The sequence below is a fragment of the Hyperolius riggenbachi genome, chromosome 2, assembly GCF_040937935.1.
Source record: "Hyperolius riggenbachi isolate aHypRig1 chromosome 2, aHypRig1.pri, whole genome shotgun sequence".
In the NCBI taxonomy this organism is placed as follows: Eukaryota; Metazoa; Chordata; class Amphibia; order Anura; family Hyperoliidae; genus Hyperolius; species Hyperolius riggenbachi.
In genome coordinates this window covers 487,063,489-487,086,885 of record NC_090647.1, presented here as the reverse complement: position 1 = coordinate 487,086,885, position 23,397 = coordinate 487,063,489, and the positions used below count along the sequence as shown (strand labels likewise).

At 45.6% G+C, this 23,397-nt stretch overlaps 1 protein-coding gene and 1 long non-coding RNA gene across 9 annotated transcripts in view; one reads left to right on the top strand and one right to left on the bottom strand.

Moving 5' to 3' along the window:
* Nucleotides 1-23,397, bottom strand: part of ITGAE (integrin subunit alpha E) — a 170,972-nt gene that overhangs the window by 41,266 nt on the left and 106,309 nt on the right. The window contains exons 27-31 of one of the 3 annotated variants that reach the window (XR_011026492.1): nt 22,686-22,748; nt 20,753-20,854; nt 8,510-8,605; nt 7,279-7,389; nt 2,670-2,792 (exon numbers count right to left, since the gene is read on the bottom strand). Coding sequence is in view for 2 of the 3 variants with exons in the window: in XM_068270361.1 (XP_068126462.1) it covers nt 2,730-2,792; nt 7,279-7,389; nt 8,510-8,605; nt 20,753-20,854; nt 22,686-22,748 (435 nt within the window). In the remaining variant the exon portion in view is untranslated. Of the gene's footprint in view, nt 1-692; nt 2,793-7,278; nt 7,390-8,509; nt 8,606-9,725; nt 10,600-20,752; nt 20,855-22,685; nt 22,749-23,397 lie in introns of those variants that run through there. The other 2 variants (XM_068270361.1, XM_068270362.1) reach the window with 2 other exon arrangements.
* The window catches only part of LOC137547132 (uncharacterized), a 155,725-nt gene that overhangs the window by 122,419 nt on the left and 9,909 nt on the right, over nt 1-23,397 (top strand). The window lies entirely within an intron of this gene.

The window sequence follows — 23,397 nt, the reverse complement described above, 5'->3', positions numbered from 1 at the left end:
GCACACAAATAACTATGCTGTGTTCCTTGTTTTCTTTCTCTGCCTGAAAGAGTTAAAGGGGTTCTCTGGGGGGTTTGAAAATAAAATCTGTCACTTACCTGGGGCTTCTATCAGCCCCCTGTAGCTGTCATATCCCACGCCATCCTCCTCTGATCACCCGTTCCCCGCCACCAGCACCGGGCAATTATCCGTCTACCAAGACGAATAATGCGCGCTCCCATTCACGTCATCGGGAGCTTACTGTGTAGGCGCAGTACGAAGTTTTCTTGTACTGCTCAGTAAGCTTCCAATGACGTGCGCGGGAGCGAGCACGTGCACAGCCACGGATGAGATGCCGCGTTAGACCGGGAACGGCGGATCGTCGGAGGATGGCATGGGACATAACTGCCCCAGGTAAATGTCTGTTTTATTTTTAACCCAACCCCCCCCCCAGAGAATCCCTTTAAATATCAGTGGCTGACTCAGTCCTGACTCAGAAGTGACTACAGTGTGACCCTCACTGATAAGAAATTCCAACTATAAAACACTTCACTAGCAGAAAATGGCTTCTGAGAGCAGGAAAGAGATAAGAAGGGTTAATAGTTCATAGATTTTAGCTCTAGCATACTTCAATGAATGTGTCATTGAGAAAAAAACAATAAAACAGTTAAAACTTAAAAAGTAGATTTAATCATAAAATAAAACTGTGGAATATCTTAAAAAGTCATTATTAGGAGAAGAGAGATAGATACAAACGCTTATTTAATTTATTTATTTTTGTCTCAGGTGTCCTTTAAGGAAACACCACTGTTTCCCTTATCTTGTCAAGTAAACACAATATTACATATTAGATTGCACAGACAAATACTGATACACAAATCAAAACTACAAAAACGTACACCATATAAAATAAAAATATAATACTTAGAATCTTAAATTCCTATGTACCCTTATAATAGACACATTTACAATTCAAAAGACAGGCACTGACAATAATTTGTGACTAGGCGATCTCTCTCTCTCTTTTTTTGTAAGGTCTTTTTACTAACAAGAGGAAATAGAGTGGAGCCAATTTGAGATTGTATTTTATGATGAGGTCATGTGGCTGCTGGTGACTGAGGATTAAGGCAGACTATTGCTGGTATTTTACTAACACTAGGGTCCATATGCAATTCACTTTTTCTCCTGTATTTTCTCCTATGGGATATTTTTTCACACCTGGGCCCATATGCAATTAACTTTTTCTCCTGAGTTTTCTCCTAGGTGATATTTTTAAACTTGTGAACAATATACCTTTTATGCCACCACAAAGCAAGAAAATACTCAAAATAGTTTTGATAGTACTTTTTCACCTATTTTTTTTTTGGTACTTTTTTAGTAAAAAAATGCTGGAAAGTTCTTTTAAATTGAAGATGAAAAATTATCTCCTAGGAGAAAACTCAGGAGTTAAAGGGAATTGCATATGGCCCTTGTCAAAAAATGCCTTCTAAACCTCCAGCAAGCAAGAAAATACTCAAAATAGTTTTGATAATACTTTTTTTCACCAATCTTTTGGTACTTTTTCAATTGTTAAGTGCTGAAATATAATTTTAGACAGTTACTGTTTTGCATACAGTATATCTACGCTCCCGGAGACTTCATCTTAGCTCAAGAGGCATAGGTATACATATCTCCGACTCAGCCCCACGCATTCACATCACCACCCATTAGTGCACAGATCAGTTAATAGAAATACAGTTCCCATTCATTGATCTGATTGCCCGTGATCAATGAAAGCGACATAAATGAGATGCCGCTTTCATTGACAAAACAGAAAGTGAAAGCATAAACGTGTTACATCCAGTAATGCGTGCATGCAATAAAAGACACACAATCAAAATAAAGTGGGGGGACATCTAGTGGCCAAATAGTAAAATTACACCTACATACACATCCCATTACATTAAAATACCCATTATTAATTAACCCCTTACCTCCCCTCCCATAGTTAATAAACTCATACACTTTAATTAGAAATAAAAAAAACATAAATAGTTACCTTAGGGATGCAACTTTTTTTAATATGTATATCATGAGGGTATATTACTGTTTTGCAAAAAAAAGGCTTGTTATTAGTGAAGGACGCAATACTGAAAAAATACACCTTTAATTCCAAATAAAATATTGTTGCCATACATTGTGATAGGGGCATAATTTAAATGGTGTAATAACCAGGACAAATGGGCAAATAAAATACGTGGGTTTTAATTATGGTAGCACGTATTACTTTAAAACTACAATGGCCGAAAACTGGAAAAAAAAAACTGAATAATGAATTTTTTCTTTTTTTTTTCTTCTTCATATTATTCCCATTAAAATGCATTTAGAAAAAAAATAATTCTTAGCAAACTGTACCACCCAAAGAATGCCCAATTGTTGGAAAAAATAAAAAAAACATCATGTTGTTATGATAACTAGTGATAAAGTTATTGGCGAATGAAAGGGAGGAGCGCTGGAATGTGAAAATTGCTCTGGTTTATAAGGGGAAAAACCCCTCAGTTGCGAACTAGTTAAAGACAAGATGAAAATCACCCCCCGGGAGATAGCGCATGTGAAAAAAGTTAATTGCATACAGGCCAAGGTGTGCAGAACCCTATACAATATTTTGAGATTGGACTTTAGCAGGGAAATTTAGGTCATAATGCTACTACCCTCGCTGTACATCTCATACTTGTCCATACATCTTCATCACAGGTCACACGCTCGATATTTCATCTAGGAATATCGCCTTCATTTTCCTCAAACTGTTTGTATTTTCTTTTAAAGAAGCCACACTGTAAGAAAAAGAGTAAGTAATCATGGAACACTAAAATGATGAAATGATGTCTAACATTTTAGTCCCGACCAACATTTAGATCAATACTTTTCACAATGAGGCACTGTCAACAGGAATCAATGTGATTCCTCTTGTAAAGGTGGCCGTACATCTAGCGATTTTACGGTCCAGTCGACCATCAGATTTGATAATTTGAATCAGTTGAAAAAAAATTATTCTGCAACATGTCCACCTGTTCAATAATTTTAAAGATTTTGGGCTAAAATCATTCAATTCCTTCGATCAAGCACAATGGAAAATCTCGGTTAAAAGTGCTTGATCGGGTGCGTAGCGGTAACAGCGTTTTATATCATGATGACCAACATATGCAATGGACCCCTGACCACTGTCCCCCCAAGTGTAAAATGTAACACCCGGGTTAGGGGTGTAGCAATAGGCATAGCAGCCATAGCAGCTGTTAAGGGGCCCTGGAGATTAAGGGGCCCAGGTGGTACTTGATGGGTTCACTTTCCTTTGTTTCTCTAACCTCTAACTGTGTCTCAGTTCCCATGGACTATACACAGTGCACATTGCATGGAAATGTAAATTTCCATTAGAGATGACCCGAACCTCCTCAAACGTTTGCGAACATGCGAACTTCCGCGAACCGCAATAGACGTCAATGGGGAGGCGAACTTTGAAAACTAGAAACATTTATGCTGGCCACAAAAGTGATGGAAAAGATGTTTTTCAAGGGGTCTAACATCTGAGTTTTTGCATGGATGAGTGGGATACATGCCAAAAGTCCTGGGGGAAAATCTGGATTTGACACAAAGCAGCGTTTTAAGGGCAGAAATCACATTGCATGCTAAAGTGGAGGCCTAAAGTGCTTTAAAACATCTTGCATGTGTATATGTTACGGCCAGAACCCGAAGTTTGGCCACTTCGCAATCTGGCTGGCCACTTCGGGTTCTGGCCGGCCAATGTGCGAAGTGGCCGCTGCACGGCGGCCAATGTTAGAAATTACATTTATTCCTGAAAGATTAATGTTCTTTTCCTGCGGGCAAATGTAACAAAACTTAGTTAATTGAATGGAATTAAGTCGGCGGCAATGTAACAGATCAAGCCACCGGCTTCTGCTCTGCCTCCTCTCCTCCCCCCTTGCCTCCCTCTCACCTACGGGCAGCCGGGGGACACACGTGTCCCAGAGAGTCATTCGTGGCTGCAGGGAAGCAGAGCAGGGAGGCTGCAGACATTGCTTCTGCCAGCACCCACTCTGCAGGAACGAACGGCAGGATTGCCTGCCGCGACGAACGACTCTGGGGGGACACGCATGTCCCTGCCGGCTGCCCAGTATAGGAGAGAGGCAGGGGGGAGGAGAGCGAGCTGAAGCCGGCGGCTTGATCTGTTACATTGCCGCCGGCTTAATTCCATTCAATTAACTAAGTTTTGTTACATTTGCCCGCAGCAAAAGAACATTAATCTTTCAGGAATAAATGTCATTTCTAACATTGGCCGCCGCGCAGCGGCCACTTCGCACATTGGCCGGCCAGAACCCGAAGTGGCCAGCCAGAACGCGAAGTGGCCAAACTTCGGGTTCTGGCTGTAACATATACATCAATCAGGGAGTGTAATTAGTGCACTGCTTCACACTGACAGACCAAACTCACTGTGTAACACACCACAAACAGCTGTTTGTGTGGTGACAGCCGTGCTGGACTGGTGCGCACCATGGCCAGAGTGCAGGCGATGTCGGTTTTCAAGCCCATATGGTCGGGCGGAGGTAGCTGAATGACAGAACAACAGTGACTGAGTGTCCAGCTGATCGAATTTGGTCTGTCCACAATGAAGCAACAACCTTATTATCTATCTTCTTGGGTCAGGTGTGCCCCCCCAGCCCCAACACACTCATATAGCCGGCGGTCATTGCTTCATTGTGATACGCAAGCCCCTTCACTGCGGCAAGGTAATGATCAGAATCAGAAGAAAAATTAGGCAGGCATATACACGCACCAGAAAAATTAGTATAGCAAATTCAGGAATCCACCTGGAGTCCTAGACCCTGTTAGTGGTGGCGGAAATGGCAGTCAAGCGGCCTGCAGGCAGAGATGCTGTGTGGGGACCGACTTAGTCTTGGGGCAGGCAGTCACACTGCGTGCAGGCAGAGATGCTGTGTGTGGGGACTGACTAAGTCTTTGGGCAGGCCTGAGCGTGCTTTTGCAGACCAGGCATCCGTGGTCAGATGGACCCTTCACCCAACGCTGTGTGCCAGAAATGTCACCACTTGCCTTTTAACATCACGGTACAGTTTAGGTATCGCCTTTTTTGAGAAATAATTGCGGCTTGGTATCTTCCACTGTGGTGTGTGGCTTTGGTTTTGTGTGCTGGGTGGTCATCCCATTGCAGTTTGTGCTTTGTAATCATGTGCCTTCGTAAGGTAGTTGTCCCTACGCGGGTCTTGGTCTTTCCACGGCTCAATTTTCGGTGGCAGAGAGTACAGATGGCATTGCTCTCATCTGAAGCAGACACACAAAAGAAATGTCCACAACCGCTGAGCCCTGTGATGATGACACTTTAGTGATGGCTGCCAGAATCAGAGCAGGAGGAGGAAGATATGTCACGCTTCCGTGCGGAAGCTGAGGAAGATGAGGTGTTCTGTGTTAAATAGTCAACTATGTCCTGACAATATTGGGGGTTGATGGCACGTGCCTTCTTCTGAACACTGTATTTTGGTCGAGGGCCACACAAAATCACCACAGCACGACCTCGAACAGACCTGCCAGGTGGCCTGCCTCTGGCTCTGCCTCTTGTTTTGTCCATATTTGGGGGGATGAAGTGAAAGGTATGCACTGACTTGACTAATACAATGTACGGTTACATAGGTGCAGTGAACAGGTTGCAGTGACTGCTGGTACAACAATGTGCGGTTACACAGGTGCAGTTAACAGGTATGCACGGACTGGTATACTAAACAGCGTGTAGTCACACAGGTGCAGTGAAAGGTAGCAGTGACTGGTAGTACAATACAATATGCAGCTGTCACACAGGTACAGTGAACAGGTATGCAGGGATTGGTATTACAAATGTGCAGCTGTCACACACAGGTACCGTGAACAGGTGCAATGACTGGTGGTATATTACACTGCTTACGCTAACGTGGGTGCACTGAACAGGTTACAGGTATGCACTGCAGTGATTGGAATTACAAATGTTCAGCTGTCACACACACACACACAGGTACCGTGAACAGGTGCAATGACTGGTGGTATTAACAATGCGTGCGCTCACGTAGGTAGGTAGGTAGGTAGGTGCACTGAACAGTGAACAGGTGCAGTGATTGGGATTACAAATGTGCAGCTGCCTGTCACGCACACAGGTAGTCACTAAATGTGCTGGGCCTGGCAGTGGCACAGTAGGAATTACCACCAAGGGGCCAAAGGCCAGCTGTGACTGACTGGGCTGTATATAATGCAAGTGGGCCACACAAAACATAAAACAAAAAAATAGATCACAAGAACAAGATTAGCTCTCAAAAGAGCTGTTGATGGGTGCTTTTTTAGCAATAAGAATCAGCAAGGCGCAAGCTAACAAGCCTACAAGAGCCTAACCAAGCTTTCCATATATCTCTCTTTGCAGCAGCTCTCTCTTCTCTAATTACTGCAGGCACACGAGTGAGTGCAAAGCCTTACGCTGCGTGCCTTTTAAAGGGGGGGGGGGGGCTCCAGAAGGAAGTGTAGCCTGATTGGCTACAATGTGCCTGCTGACTGTGATGTAGAGGGTCAAAGTTGACCATAATGATGTACTATGGGGCGAATTGAACTTCCGGAAAAACTTGCGGTTCTCTGCGATCGCGAACCCTGAAAGTTCACCGGCGAACCGCGCGGGCCATCTCTAATTGCCATGTAAACTCATATCCATAGGGAAGGGGAAGGTGGCATTGCTTAAAAGTGCCTAGATCTAAAAATTTTTGCTATGGGGCACCTACGCGACTGACCTGGGTCTCATCCTGTGTAAATCCTATTAGCGCAACTCCCGGCATCATCCGCAGTCACTCCCATAAGTTACCACGAGTTCCTGTACCACGTGGCACCAGGTGTGTGTGTGTGACGTCTCATGTGTGGTACACATGTCACGTGGTACAGAACTCCCAATAACCGAGGTGACATCGGAGGATGCCAGGAGTTGCGCCAGTCGGACAGGTAAGAATGTACACTGTACGGGCACCACACTTGAGGGGTGGCCAGGCAGGTGGCAGAGGCGGAGGTGCTAGGCTGATGGATAGATTTCATGTTGAAACCTATCAGAAATCGGTCATCATTGGATGGGCAGGCAACAGACCTCTCTCTGATCAGATTCAATTAGATACAGATCTGCCTCATGATCGTTAGATGAATAGGCACCTTAACTTTTCTAACTCATGCTTGAGAATGAAAACCAAGCTTGTGATTTCTCTTCACCATGCATGGCAATAACACACATTTTTATATTGGCCATGAATACTGTACCTTAATAAGGATGACGACAATGGTTAGAAGAAGGAGGATGCCCCCGACAGTACTTCCAATGATGACTGGTAAAACATTTATTGTTTTTTCTTTATGAATTACAACCGATAACTGGAAAAAGCACAACAATAGTACAATGATTAAAATGGAAACAGATGACCTGCTGCTTATATTATATTTCAAGATTTCTTCTCCCATTACCATTGAAGTCATGTAATAAAATGGCTTGGATAGGAATTTGTTATCTCTATAATATAAATCAGTTGTAAATCTATAGGTGGCTATACATCAGGTGACTTGGCGGCCGATTGACCATCCGATTCAGTTATTATAATCGAATTGGATGAAAATCGGTCCTGCCAAGTGCATGCCCGACCGATAATGCGACCAATTTCGGGACGAATATTGGTCGCATGGTTGATCGCACATGCTGAAAGATGTTGGGGCAACTTACTCGATCGGGTGCGCGGCGGGAACGGCATGCAACTTTGCCACGAAACCCCCGACGCTGCCCCCCCTAATGAAAAATGTGTCCCATGTAAAGTATACATTAGCTGTCAGCGGCCTCCGCTGCTCCGGGCACATTCCCTTCTCCATACACATGTGCCCCACGTGATTTCCTAGTAAGTGACGTCACACACGCATGCCCTTGCTAGGAAACACGTGGGACGTGCGTGTATGCAGAGGAGGAATCCCGGAAAGCAGCGGAGGACAAGTGCAGGCTGCAGACAGGTAATGTATATTTTGCACGGGGCACCGGGGGACATTTTTCATTAGGGGCACAGTAGCAGGTCGGCAAGGCGGCGCACGAGACCATTTCCAGATCGATTTCAGCATGAAATTGATCGGGAATCGGCCTGTGGTGTATGATGGTGTAGCGCACTTCTCTTACGCCAGACTGTCCGCAACTGGTTGAAGTTACGGGACCCGGTACTAAAGAGGGAGAAGACTGAGGATGGCGGCGTGGGAGTGATCCGTGCGCATGGGGCTGGAGGTGGAGGAAGCCCCAGATATGTATAAAACTTTTATTTAAGCTCAGCGCTACTTTCAATTAAGGCTGCCTGCAGCAAGAAAGGAAACAGTAATAAAAATGTGAAATACCTATCCCTTTAATTGTTTTTTTTTGTTTTTTTGTTTTTTACTGTAATCCTGACAGCACCTTTGACATTTGATAGTTCTGCGTGCGTACAAACAAATCCACAGTTCACAAGCACAGATCAGTTTTGCTCACCTGTGTCCATTGCTCTGTTTGTTTTACATTTGTAAATATTGCTTTGTCGTATTGAAGTTCCCCAGTGACATTTAGTTCTTGGGTATCCGCTATTAGCTGAGGGGAAAAAATGTTAATAATTCTCAATTAGTCACCTTTTTAATTGTAATACTTTGAAACATATCCTGATCAGTGATCAGTCAAAATATTTCCTGAAATTCTAACAGTGTAGAGTCCCATAGGGTTAAGTTCTGAAGGTTTTGCGGACCACTTTATTATTTTGTATGCACAGAAGATTAGAGGCACTTTATCGTGTGTGAAACCCCACCCCCAGGATCGAACTCCATTCTGCAGGAACATAAAGCAGCAGGCAGAGCAAGGAGGGGAAAATAGACTCAGCTTAGGGCCTGTTTCCACTACACGCAGATTGGATGCAGAATGGATGTAAAAAAACGCCAATGAATGCCTATGGGAAAATCTGCATCAGAAAAATCGCGTTTAGTGGAAACAGGCCCATAGGCGTTCATTGGGGTCAGTTTTTCTGCATCCATTCTGCATCCAATCTGCGTGTAGTGGAAACAGGCCCTTAATCAGATTTTGCAAACCAGTGTAATATCCTATACATTTATACAAATTCCTTCTATGTACTAACTACACTGAGAATCTGCATGCATCTACTGCCATACATTACATTATAGGGAAGACGATGGCAACTACATCACATTACTGACTCATGGATGATATACTATATATATATATATATATATATAACAGGGTGGGCCATTTATATGGATACACCTTAATAAAATGGGAATGGTTGGTGATATTAACTTTTCAAGATGGGTGGTGACCATGGTGGCCATTTTGAACTCGGCCATTTTGAATCCAACTTGTTTTTTTCAATAGGAAGAGGTTCATGTGATACATCAAACTTATTGGTAATTTCACAAGAAAAACAATGTTGTGCTTGGTTTTAACGGAAATGTATTCTTTCACCAACCATTCCCATTTTATTAGGGTGTATCCATATAAATGGTCCACCCTGTATATACAGTGGGATGCGAAATACAGTGGGATGCGAAAGTTTGGGCAATCTTGTGAATCGTCATGATTTTCCTGTATAAATCATTGGTTGTTTTGATAAAAAATGTCAGTTAAATATACCATATAGGAGACACACACAGTGATATTTGAGAAGTAAAATTAAGTTTATTGGATTTACAGAAAGTGTGCAATAATTGTTTAAACAAAATGAGGCAGGTACATAAATGTAGAAATGCAGAAATTACAGCCTCTAAACGCCTCCTGTAGGTTCCAATTCAGAATTCTGGCTGAACATATTTTGGACCACTCCTCTTTACAAAACATCTCTAGTACATTCAGGTTTGGTGGCTTCCGAGCATGGACAGCTCTCTTTAACTCACACCACAAATTTTCAATTATATTCAGGTCTGAGGACTGAGATGGCCATTCCAGAACGTTGTACTTGTTCCTCTGCATGAATGCCTTAATGGATTTTGAGCAGTGTTTAGGGTCGTTGTCTTGATGAAAGACCCAGCCCCGGTGCAGCTTCAGCTTTGTCACTGATTCCTGGACATTGGTCTCCAGAATCTGCTGATACTGAGTGGAATACATGCGTACCTCAACTTTGACAAGATTCCCAGTCCCTACACTGACCACACAGCCCTACAGCATAATGGAACACCACCATATTTTACTGTAGGTAGCAGGTGTTTTTCTTGGCATGCTGTGTTCTTTTTCTTCCATGCATAACGCCTCTTGTTATGACCAAATAAATCAATTTTAGTTTCATCAGTCCACGGCACCTTATTCCAAAATGAAGCTGGCTTGTTCAAATGTGCTTTAGCATACCTCTGTTTGTGCTGTGGATGGAGAAAAGGCTTCCTCTGCCAGGGTTGCCAACCCAATTGCTTATTTTTGCTGGACAAATTGGTCAAAAAATCTGGACACCCCAAGTTTTGGACGGACAGGGGCGGAGTCAGGGGGCGGACTCAGTCGCAGGCTTTTTGGGGAACTTCTTGTGATTTCGGGGGGAGAGAAATATAGCTGAAGCAGGTGATTACTGCATAAGGCTCAAGTTAAACCTAAAACTGAATAGAGAAACAAAAAAACTGCTGTGAACAGATTTTATTCTTGTTAACAGCATTAACCACAGGCATTAGTCCAAAAAACATTGTTCAATAAGAACAAAACTTCACTGAAATGTTAACAGAATGCCAAAAAGTTCTTTTAAACAGCATTAACCTCAGGCATCAATGCAGAAACCAGTGTACCCGCAACATTGTTCAATAAAAACTAAATTGCACTGAATTCCTAATGGACCAGTACAGCAAAACAAGCAAGCAGTTAAAAATCGGACTGGTTTTGGACTAGTCCATCTAATGGCAGATTCTCAGGGTTTTCTTTGTTTCCAAAAGCATTCCCTAACTGTCACAATAGTAAGATACCAGTCACTAGCCAGACTCCTTACTTGCTAACACACCATTTTAAGTATTTGGTTTGAGCAAATGCATTTTTGAAAGTGCTTTTAAAAACAAACAAAACCCTATGAATCCCCCATGAGGAGATGTGCTAGTCCAAAATCCTGTCAGATTGTAATTGCTAGTGCTTACGTGTTTCAAACTGTAATGAGAGGGATATGGAGGCTGCCCTATTTTCTTTTAGTTGCCTGGCTGTCCTGCTGATCCTCTGCCTCATGCTTTTAGTCATAGCCCCTGAACAAGCATGCAGCAGATCAGAATTCCAAGATGATTTCCAACTGTATAGAACACTATGTACACTGTAAACCAATCAAGCAAGCAGCATTTGCACCATTTTCAATCTTCATAAAAAATAGCATCAGATCAGCATTTGCATTCCATTCACCATTTCCTAGCATAACCGGAATGTTCAAAGAGAAAAATATTTCACATTGACAATGATCAAAATAAACTCAACCAAAAACAGTCAATTTTCAACAGCAATAACAGTTTTTCCCTTAGCCACCACCTGTTTAAAGGGGCACTATGGTTAAATAACTGGTTATAATGTCATTTAATATAAAATATGTGCAAGTTTAACACATATATTGTGGCAGAAAAAAAGTCTATTTCAATATTACATTACCCTTAGTTACAGATGAGTGGCGTCAGCAGAGGAAATTATCTGATGCCAAATCAGCACATACCATTGTGCAGTAGGAGGCAGCTTATCAGCTGTTTCAGCTGCTGTTTTAATCCCCCCTTTGATGTTTCAAGAGAGGATTCCTCCAACTCCTATAACGGCTCACTCGAGTAGTTTTATTACTCATCTCAGCCTCCGTAGTCTCAGGACTTTGACATACGGCTCTGATGAAAAAATGCTCCTGGCTGAGGCATCCCAGCTGGCTCAGGAACGGACACATTGTTGTCCGTTGCTGTGGAGACCAGCTCTCTGAGATGTATCTGTGTCCTGCATTCTTTTCATCAGAGCCGTATGTCAAAGTCCTGAGACGTACGGCGGCTGAGATGAGTAATAAAACTACTGGAGTGAGCCGTTATAGGAGTTGGAGGAATCCTCTCACAAAACATCAAAGGGGGAATTAAAACAGCAGCTCAAACAGCTGATAAGCTGCCTCCTACTGCACAATGGTATGTGCTGATTTGGCGTCAGATAATTTCCTCTGCTGACGCCACTCATCTGTAACTAAGGGTAATGTAATATTGAAATAGACTTTTTTTCTGCCACAATATATGTGTTAAACATTGCTACACTTGCACATATTTTATATTAAATGACATTATAACTAGTTATTTAACCATAGTGCCCCTTTAATCAGTGTGCAACAAATATGGAGAAACCAAAAATGTCACCGAAACTGAGTGTAAAATTCTTAAAATGAGGTTTTAGGTTTGAAAATTACCATATACAATACACACGTAATTTGTTTTACTCAAGTGTGAGTGTCCAGTGCAGATACTCACAAGGAGCCTAAACAGAGGGATATGGATGCTTCCTTTTAAACCATACCATTTGTCTGGCACTGGCAGTCCTGCTAATCTTTGGCTGCAGTAGTGTCTGAATCACACACCTGAAACAAGCATGCAGCTAGTCCAATCTGACTTCAGTCAGAGCACCTGATCTGCATGCTTGTTTAGGGGCATTGGCTAAAAGTATTAGAGACACAGGATCAGCAGGAGAGTCAGGCAACTAGTATTTGAAAGGAAATGTCCATACCCTTCTCAGTTTAGGTTCCCTTTAAGTTATGCAGGTTCTGGGGAAACTCCTGTCCTCCTAGAGGTTCTGCAGTGGTTATATAAGTATGCATGCGCACATGTAAAAAGAAATTAGACAAGACATACTTACCTTTTATACATACCTGGGGATTGCTCCAGCCCCATGGGCACAGATCGCTCGCTCCCACTACCAGTACTGACTGAGTCCTGTAACTTCCTCCTGTCATGGCCAGTCTGCACAAGAGAAGTGCACCCTCTACATATCTCTCCAGCGGGAGCTGGAGAAATACGTAAATAGCCTCAGACTGGCCGCAACTGGAGGAAGTTATGGGACCCAGTATCAGTACTGCTGCGGGCAGTGGAGGACGGCGGCGTGGGAGCGATCCGTGCGCATGGGGCTGGAGCAAGCCCCAGGAGGTATGTATAAAGTAAGTATGTCTCAACTCTGGTACACTAAGTTTACTAAGCATGGTACCATTGGCAGCCTTTGAGACTCCTTGTGGCAGTGGGCCTGGCTGGCAGGCAGCGGCACTAGTAACACTCAGGGTACTAGGGAGGGGGGACCCAGCATCACCACCAGTGAAGTGACCAAACTGACTGACTCTCAGACTCACCGACACCCACTCGCCGCTTGGTCATAGAATGCTGCTGTGTGGCCTGTCTCTCTCTGGCAGCAGGTGAAAGCGCTGCACGCTCTTGCTCTGACTGTCACTAGAAGATGATGTGAGGGTACAACAAGTCCCAGCATGCTTTGTCAGTAGCAGATGACAGGGGGGCACTGCAGTGCAGGTTCAGTACCCTCCTCTGTCTGAGGAGCACTAAAAGTCCCAGGCCAGCATGCATTGCAATCATGTCAGTAAAAGAAGAGGGGGCAGTGCACTACAAGTCCCAGGCAGCATGCTGTCAGATGATAGCTGTGCAGGACTACAATTGGCATGCCATGATGATGCTCACAGAACAACAAGTCCCCAACTACCATTCCTAACAGCCATAACTCACATAACCCATCCATACAGTCAGCATTATCTACTTACACTATCATTCCCTAACAGCCATAACCCCCTTACCATACAGTCAACATTGCCTACCTGTCCTGCACTATCGTTCCTGACAACCATAACTCACATTACTTTACCCACCACCTATCATACAGTCCCCACCAGGCCCAGTCCCCCTCCAGTGACAGGCAGCCAGCACAGCACCTCTCCTCCAACTAAGTCTCCCCCTGCCTGTCCCCCACTGACTGGACCCCCAGACCAGTCCCACAGACACCCAGCCCCCACTGCCTCTCTCACACACAGACTCACAGTGAGTGTGCTTGGGTGGCTGTTTGTCTCCCTCCCTGGCTCCAAGCCTCCAACTATGTCTCCCCCTGTCCCCCAACCAGTCCCACAGACTCCCAGCCCCCAGGGGTGCCCCTCTCTCCCTCACAGACTCACAGTTAGTGTGCTATAGTGTTGTCCGGATCATGAACGATTCGGATCTTTGATCCAAATCTATTTTATGAGTCGATCATCCGAATCATCAAAATGAACGATTCGGATCGCAAAAGGGGCGGGGCCAGGAGCGACACGCCCCCTCTCAGCGGGCAGCGGGGTCCTGGAAGCAGGGATCGCTCTGTTGGATGGGAGGCAGCCTTGCAGGGACAGCAGGTAGATGAGAGAGAGGGGACATGGGTGCCACTGCCAGATATGTGTAGAGCACACATACTGGCTATAATGTGCTGCTCATTATAGGCTGGCTGTTCCGTAGTGCTGCACAGTGAACACATTGGAAGCTTTTGGCTCAGCACAGCTCAGTAACTTTGCAGACACTGTGATTTAAAGGCAATATGACCCTCCTGCACTCGGCATTAAACAGCTGCACTTATCTTCTGGGAATGGTTTCTTTCACTGTGCGACCTTTTCTTTCAAAGTATACAGATGAACATATGGGTGAAATATATGTAAAGCATATGATTGCAGCATGTGGGTATTACGTGCAAACATTTCTGCTCTCTGCTCGTCCCTCCTCCCTTCTCTGTCCACTCCCTGACCTCTGTCCATCTTCTCCCCTTCTCTGTGTGTCCACCCCCCTCCCCTTCTCCTGTCCACAGACCTGTCCTGCTGTTCATTTCACCCCCGAATGCTTCCGGTAGTAAAATGATCCGAGATTCGGATCAAAGATCCGGATCTCTTCAATGATCCGATTCGAATCATCCGGATCATTGAAAAGATCCGAACTTCCCATCTCTAGTGTGCTGGGTCGACTCGGCTGCTGGCTGGGCTGTGGGTGGGGCGGGCTCCAATCAGTCTGCTGTAGACTGCTTGGTCGGCTGTTTGTCTCCCTCCCAGTCCCTGCCCTGGCTCGAACTAAGTCACTCTAGTCTGTCACTCTAGTCTCACCCTGTCCCCGCCCCAACCAGTCCCATAGACTCCGAGGCTCCCACTCCCAGGCCAGCCCCAGGGGTGCCTCTCTCCCTCACAGAGACTCACAGTCAGTGTGCTGGCTCCTGGCCTGGCCTGGGTCGACTCGGCTGTGTTTTTCTCCTTCCTTGGCCTGGTCTGGTCGCTCCTGGCTGGACCTGGCAGATGGCGGCTGCTGGGCTGTGGGGGTTGGGCGGGCTCCAATCAGTCTGCTCTGCTCTCTGCTGTAGGAGACTCACTCTGCCAAGGCTCTCAGACTACTCGAGTCAGGCTGCTGATCTGCTTCTGTGGCAGCTCGCACTGCTCGGTCGGTCCTGCTGCTGCTGATCTGCTCCTCCTGAGTCCTGCCCTGCTGCGTGGTGTGGCTCGGCGGCTGTGCTGTGTGTGTGTGCCCCTGAGTGAGTGTGCTGTGCTGTCTGTGGCTGTGCTGCGACCTCATCCGACCTGGCTGGCTGCCGCCGTGTGACGCACTCCTCTCTCCTCGCCGTCCTCCTCCTCGTGACACTCGACTCTCGCTGCTGTGGGCTGGGCCAGCTCCCTCCCGGCTGCATCTCTTATTGGGCAGCGAGTGGCGCTGGTGCAAAAAAAGAGGTGAGCTGATTGGAGCGGACACCCGGGGAGGAGAGGGCGGCTGAGGGGAGACTGAGGGAGGGGGGAAAAAGAGCGCGCGCATGCGCAGAACAGATTGGAGTAATTTATGCACTTTTAGACGGACGACTGCCCAGGAAATACGGGCAGTACGGACAGCTCTATTTTGAGAGCTTCTGTACGGACAGTCCGTCTTTTGACGGACGCTTGGCAACCCTGTCCTCTGCATCACTCTCACATACAGCATCTTCTTGTGTAAAGTGCGCTGCATTGTTGCACAATGCACAGTGACTCCATCTGCAGCAAGATGATGTTGTAGGTCTTTGGTGCTGGTCTGTGGGTTGACTCTGACTGTTCTTACCATCTGTCGCCAGTGACGTTCCTACCATTGGGTGCTGGGGGGCGTGGCACCCCGGGTGACTGACACTCAAGGGGATGTCGCCACGACCCTCCATGGTAGGGGAAGAGCAACACTAAAAGGAGAGGTAGAGGAAAGCGGCGGGGTGGGGGGACAGATCCCCCCTCCCTCACCTGGGTCCCTTCCTTCTGCCTCTCTTCCCCGCTGCCCGCCCGGGACCCCCCAGGTGTTGAACTCCCCACAGCCCACTGCGGGGACTGCCGGGAAGGGCAGGGCTACGGGAAGATGGCTGCCGAAGCCCTGCACTGGAGACTATTTGTGTCTCCAGTACAGGGCTTCGGGCGCCATCTTCACGTAGCTCTGCTCTTTGCCTGTCAGCGCGGGAGATTTACACTGGCTGCAGGAGGATCGTCGCTGGAGGATCGTCGGGGAGCTGCACGTCAGAGGCCGGCCAGGTGAGTGAATTTTTTTTACAGGTTTATTTACTGGTGAATGCTGCCCACATAATGATTATTTTCTGGTGAATGCTCCCCACATAGTGATTATCTTCTGGTGAATGCTCCCCACATGACGATTATTTTCTGGTGAATGCTCCCCACATAACGATTATTTTCTGGTGAATGCTGCCCACATAACGATTATTTTTTGGTGAATGCTCCCCACATAGCGATTATTTTCTGGTGAATGCTGCCCACATAATGATTATTCTCTGGTGAATGCTGCCCACATAACGATTATTTTCTGGTGAATGCTGCCCACATAACGATTATTTTCTGGTGAATGCTGCCCACATAACGATTATTTTCTGGTGAATGCTGCCCACATAACGATTATTTTCTGGTGATATGCTGTCTACTTTACAATTTCTGGTGAAATGCTCTCTTTACGATCATTTTATGGTGAAATGCTGCTCTCTTTACGATTATTTTATGGTGAAATGCTGCCCACTTTACAATTTATTTCTGGTGAAATGCTGCCTACTTTACGATTATTTTATGGTGAAATGCTGCCCACTTTACGATTTCCAGTGAAATGCTGCTCTCTTTATGATTATTTTATGGTGAAATGCTGCTCTCTTTACGATTATTTTATGGTGAAATGCTGCCCACTTTACGATTAATTTCTGGTGAAATGCTGCCCACTTTACAATTATTGTATGGTGAAATGCTGCTCTCTTTACGATTATTTTATGGTGAAATGCTGCTCTCTTTACGATTATTTTATGGTGAAATGCTGCCCACTTTACAATTAATTTCTGGTGAAATGCTACCCACTTCACAATTATTTTCTGGTGGAATGCTGCCCACTTTACGATTTCTGGTGAAATGCTGCTCTCTTTACGATTATTTTATGGTGAAATGCTGCTCTCTTTACGATTAATTTATGGTAAAATGCTGCCCACTTTACGATTAATTTCTGGTGGAATGCTGCCCACTTTACGATTTCTGGTGAAATGCTGCCCACTTTACTATGCAGGGAGCACCTATACCTGGCATTACTCACTGTGGCGCGCTTAGTATGCCACACTCGCTCCTTTTGGGGGGGGGGGGGGAGTTGGGAGGGGTGGTGGTGGTGGGGGGGTGTCTTATAATAACCAGCATCGGGTTCAAATGCCCTAGGTACGCCACTGTCTGTCGCTTCTGTTTATCCAAGATTTTTTTTGGTCTGCCACTTCGAGCCTTAGCTGTAACTGATCCTGTGGTCTTCTATCACCTAAAGATGTTCCTAACTGTGGAAACAGACAGCTGAAATCTCTGAGACAGCTTTCTGTATCCTTGCCCTAAACCAGGGGTCTGCAAACTTAGTCGTCAAAAGAGCCAAATATCAGCATTTCAACAGTAAAAATTTCTGTTGAGAGCCAAATTTCGGCCAAAGACCGATATTTACAGGATTCGGTTTAAACTAGCTACTTACATTAAAAAAAACAGATATCATAATAATAATCTTACATCATGACCAAAAACAATATTTCACTTTTAAATACAAAAGACAATACTCACATTTAATTACAGTGATCAGGTATTTCTGGGCCCAACCTAGGATGGGGAAGGGGGGAGTTAATGCGAAGCGCCCCACGGCGAAAAATGGCCGTGGCCATAATATCACATAAGCAGAGCTATCTGTAATGTAACGCTGTAACAGTGACACAGTGGGCCAGAGTTTCCTCCCAAAAAGGGCTGCTGTGGGGTGGATGGGAGAGAACTCCAAGGGGCTGCTGTGTTTGGGAGACAAACTCCAAGGGGCTGCTGTGGGGGGGTGGGAGACAAACTCCAAGGGGCTGCTGTGGGGTGGGAGATAAACTCCAAGGGGCTGCTGTAGGGTGGGAGACAAACTCCCAGGGGCTGCTGTAGGGTGGGAGACAAACTCCAAGGGGCTGCCGTGGGGTGGGTGACAAACTCCAAAGGGCTGGTGTGGGGAGGGAGACAAACTCCAAGTGGGTGGCTATCTCCAAGGGGGGGGGCTGCTGCTGCTACTGTGGGGTGGGTGGGAGCAAGGGTATCTCCAATGGGGGTTGCTGCTGCTGGGGGGTGGGTGAGAGGGAAGGTATCTCCAAGGGGGGGGGGGGGGGGCTGCTGCTGTGAGGTGGGGGCCTCTATGGTCTGCTGCTGTGACGCACATCGGGGGTCCCCCTCCTGTCACCCTGGTCCTCCATAGCGCTGCCGCTGCATTATAAACAGCTTCACACTCACTTTCCCTGACTCCGGGCTCCGTTAGATGTTAAGGCTGCAGGTCCACGCTGTCTCCTCTGTTCTGCTGCTCACACGGAATCAGGAAGTGGTGCGAGTGGCAATGCAAAGGAGACAGCGTGGACCTGGACCTCTAGCGTCTGATGGAGCCCGGAGCCAAGGAAGGTGAGTGTGAAGCTTTTTCACCTGCAGCGCAGCACTATGGGGGGGCATGGTGACAGGAGGGGGGCCCCAAGGAGAACAAAGAAGAAGTCATCCCCCCCTCCGGCACTGCTCCCGTTCGGGGCGCCCTGCCCCCGCCATAAATTGAGCCTTCCACTCCAACCCCAGCTCCAGGCGTGTGGCCGTGTGTGCTGACTAAATAACCTACCCACCGGCTAGATAGTCAGCGGTGGCGATGGGACACAGCAGGCATGCCCAAAGAGACGGCTCTGTTCGCCACCGCTGATGTAGAGCAGAGACGAGTCTCTGCCATAGAGTCTCTGGCAGACTGCTCGCTCTGGCTGCTCCCATTTGACTCATGAGTCAAAGATTGCTGGCCTAGATTCTAGGCCAGCAATCTTTGACTCATGAGTCGACTCATGAGTCACAGGAGCAACCAGAGCGAGCAGATTGCCAGAGACTCTCTGGCAGAGACTCGTCTCTAGCCCAAAATAGTGATGGAAAGTCCGGCTCACTAAAGAGCCGCAATGAAGTGGCTAAAGAGCCGCAGATTCCGACTGCTGCCCTAAACCGTGATGGTGAACAATCTTTGTCTTCAGGTCATTTGAAAGTTGTTTTGAGACCCCCATGCTGCTACACTTCAGAGAAAATGAAAAGAGGAGGGAAACTTACAATTGACCCCCTTAAATACTCTTTCTCATAATTGGATTCATCTGTGTATGTAGGTCAGGGGTCACTGAGCTTACCAAGCCAATTTGAGGTACAATAATTAGTTCTAAAGGTTTTGGAATCAATAAAATGACAAAAGTGCCCAAATGTATGCATCTGGCTAATTTTATTTAAGCTCCTTAGCGGTAACCCTGTGCAGGACACGAGGTAAGCCGCGCAGGAGGATTTCTCAGGCCCCGCTGGGCCGATTTGCATAATTTTTTTTTTATACACGCAGCTAGCACTTTGCTAGTTGCGTGTTACTTACGATCGCCGCCGCTCCGCGCCGATTCGCCACTACTCGCCGCGTCAGAGGGTGAGTATCCTCCCCCCCCCCCGAGACCCGTGCGCTGCCTGGCCAATCAGTGCCAGGCAGCGCTGAGGGGTGAATCGGGACTCCCTCTGACGTCACGGCGTCGATGACATCATGGCGCCAATCACCATGGCGACGGGGGAAGCCCTCATGGAAGTCCCGTTCAGAGCGGGATTTCCGGATGGGCATACGCGCTGGCGTCGATCCGATCGGAGAGTAGGCTAGCTACATGCTAAAAAAAAAGGTTAAAAAACCCTCCCATATATTCCTGCATATAAGACTACTTTTTAACCCTTGAAAATCGTCTGAAAAGTGAGGGGTCGTCTTATACGCCGGGTGTCATTGATGCCGGGTGATACGCCCTATCCTGTTACTGACTCTCAGATCTCACTGCTGAGGACTGTAATGAAGTGGCTCAGACGCACATGTATGAGATCTGAGAGGCAGAGAAGGTGGATACAAGAGTGGTCCAGAAGGGTGAAAGAGGCGGGTTTTATGGGCACAGCGCGATCCATTCTTCCATACTGCTCTGAAAAAAGGCAGACAAGGAGAGCTGACCAATCCACTTAGGGAGAAGGAGAGTTGACCAATCTAAGAAATCGCCTATATACTGGGTACCACATACAGTACAGCACCAGTATCTGTTCATATATAGCACTAGTATATGATTTTATTTTTTAACTTTTATTTGGTTTGCGTTGAAAGAGGGATAAGTCTTATACGGTGAAAATATCCCAAACACTATATTTTAACTGGAAAAGTTGTGGGGTCGTCTTATACGCCGGAATATACGGCATATATTACACTGCTGTCAGTCGCTGTAAGGTACCTTCTGTAGTGTCTGTAAGAAGAGTTTTGCTGTCACTGTGAATTCCTCTGGCAATGAAGTTAAGTTGCATCGGATAACCAGGCATGTTAGGACCTCCTCATTCTATCAGGCAAGAAAGAAACATAAAAACTGAAATGCAGATATTACACAACCATATAACCAATAGCCATAGCTGCCATAGCTGCTGCTATGGGGCCCCAGAGCATAGGGAGCCCAGAGGGTACTTAATGTACTCACCATTACCCTTCTTGTGTTTCTCCACCCTCTGACTGTGCCTCAGTGCCCATGAACTATGTGTAGTGTACCTAGCATGAGAATGTAAATTGCACAGCTATCTCGTATACATAGGGCAGGGGCAGGTGGCATGGCTTAAGAGAGCCTACATCTGAGGGCCCCGTGAAAGTTTTGTTATGGGGCCCCATGATCTCTAGCTAAGCCACTGCGGCCTTCTGCCTCATGAAAGTAATGTAGGCTTTTGGAAATCATGTTAACAATATGGATGTTGTCAAGTGTTGCACATTGCTCCATAAAGGGACCCTGTAGTGACCACAAAAGTGGTTATCTATAGATAGCTACCTATAGAGGAGGAAGGTACCTACAGTAGAATCTATGAGATCCTTCCCCATCCTTGTAAGTATTGGCTCCAGTTATCCATGCTCTTATCAAAGCAGATGGATAGTGGCAGATCCAGTTCCAGTGCTAGCCTCCTTCTCCTGGCTAGTGATGGTCATGTCTAGGAGAACTCATGAAGAAGCATGTGATTTGGTTGATCATCTGATAGATTTGCAAAGCTCTGATTTGCTGCTTTATTACATGATCATGACTAGCAAATTAGAGACTTACATATCTATCACCTGACCAAATTGATCACATGCTGATCACATGCTTCTCCATGAGTTCTTTAAAGGTTCATACACACCTACCAACTATCTGTCCAACTATCTGCCAAACTTGTCTGTTAAGCCCCATTCACATGCTCAACAGCGGTCTTTTATGCAGCACAATTGTCAAACAACTTTTGTTGTGAAACAAGTTGAAACAACTAAAAAAAGTATTTTGGTGTTGTTCAAAAAGCTGATAAGACTGATTCGAAGTCAATTCAACAGTTGGATCAAGGTCTTATCAGTCTTATCAGCTGTTTGAACAATAGCAAAATACTTTTTTTTAGTTGTCTCAACTTGTTTCACAACAAAGTTGTATGGGGCTTAAAGCAGCCCATACACTCAGCCGATTTTCTGGCCGACCGATCGATCCCGATCGATCGATCGATCGATCGATCGATTGCAAATCGGTTGGCCAATCGACCGATCGACGGCCGATTTCGATCGATTTCGATGGATTTCCATCGAACTTGCAGGGTGGAAAATTTAGGTCGATCTGATGAGATTGCTTATCAGTTTGCATTGGCCTTAATGGAAATCTGATGGCAGAAAAATGCCATCAGATCGAATTTCAATAGATTTCAAACTGAAATCTATTGGTATTCTATCCTGGTAAAAATGTTCTAAAAACGCATCAGATAGATCATCAGATGCATTTCTGATCTATCTGCTGCCAATCTGACGAGTGTATGGGCACCTTAACAGACAAGTTAGGTAGATAGTTGGCCAGATAGTTGGTAGGTGTAGGTGCGTATGAACCTTTAGACATGATCATCTCCCACTGCATAGGCTTATGGGCATGTCACTTTGGGGGGACAAGGCTGGTAGTGTGTTTAGTTTAGCTCTGGTCCATAGCGCAGACTACCATAAGTGATACCACCACAATACTTACAAAGTGCTGTATGGGATTCACAAATGTAGGTTCAAAACATAAAAAAGTTACTTAGAAACAATATTTTGTGTATGTACTGTAATCATAGTAACATAAAGTCTATGCTGGAACATTGATGAATATGATGATACATTCCGCATTTAGTATATGACAGACTCACCTGAGTTCTAGAAGAATTTCCACATTTACATGTCTGGCTTTTCTGAGTACACAGAGTGGATTTCTGTGAAAAATAATAATAATGAAAAACTGTACATGGGATTAGCAAATGGTGGCAGACTGTTCAGAGGAGGTGTGTTTATAGAGGGGACAACAGTTAGATTTGTGAGTATTGGTTAGTGGAGGTATAGTGTTTAGTTACATGTTTTTAACTGGAGATTAATGGTTCTAAGGATAATCATAAATGTATGGCAAGACTGCTATATTTACTTCCTTCTAAACGATACTAGTTACCTGGCAGTCCTGCTGGTCCGTTTGGCTGCAGTAGTGTCTGAATAATACCAGAAACAAACATGCAGCTAATCTTGTCAGATCTGACAATAATGACAGAAACACCCGATCTGCTGCATGCTTGTTCAGGGTCTACAGCTAAAAGTATTAGTAGCAGAGGAGCAGCAGGACTGCCAGGCAACTGGTATTGTTTAAAAGGAAATAAATATGGTAGCCTCCATATCCCTCTCGTTACAGTTGTCCTTTAAAGCTCGTTACTCTAAATCAAAGTTGTTTAAATAAAGCTATAGAGTTTTGTAAAGCTAATATGAGCTTGAGATGTGTGGCAGTAATTGAGACGGCTGTTTTGGTGTAATTTGGAGTATTGTAATGGCAGTTTAGTCTATGTACTGTACATGTAATAGACTGGATTGTGTTAAAGT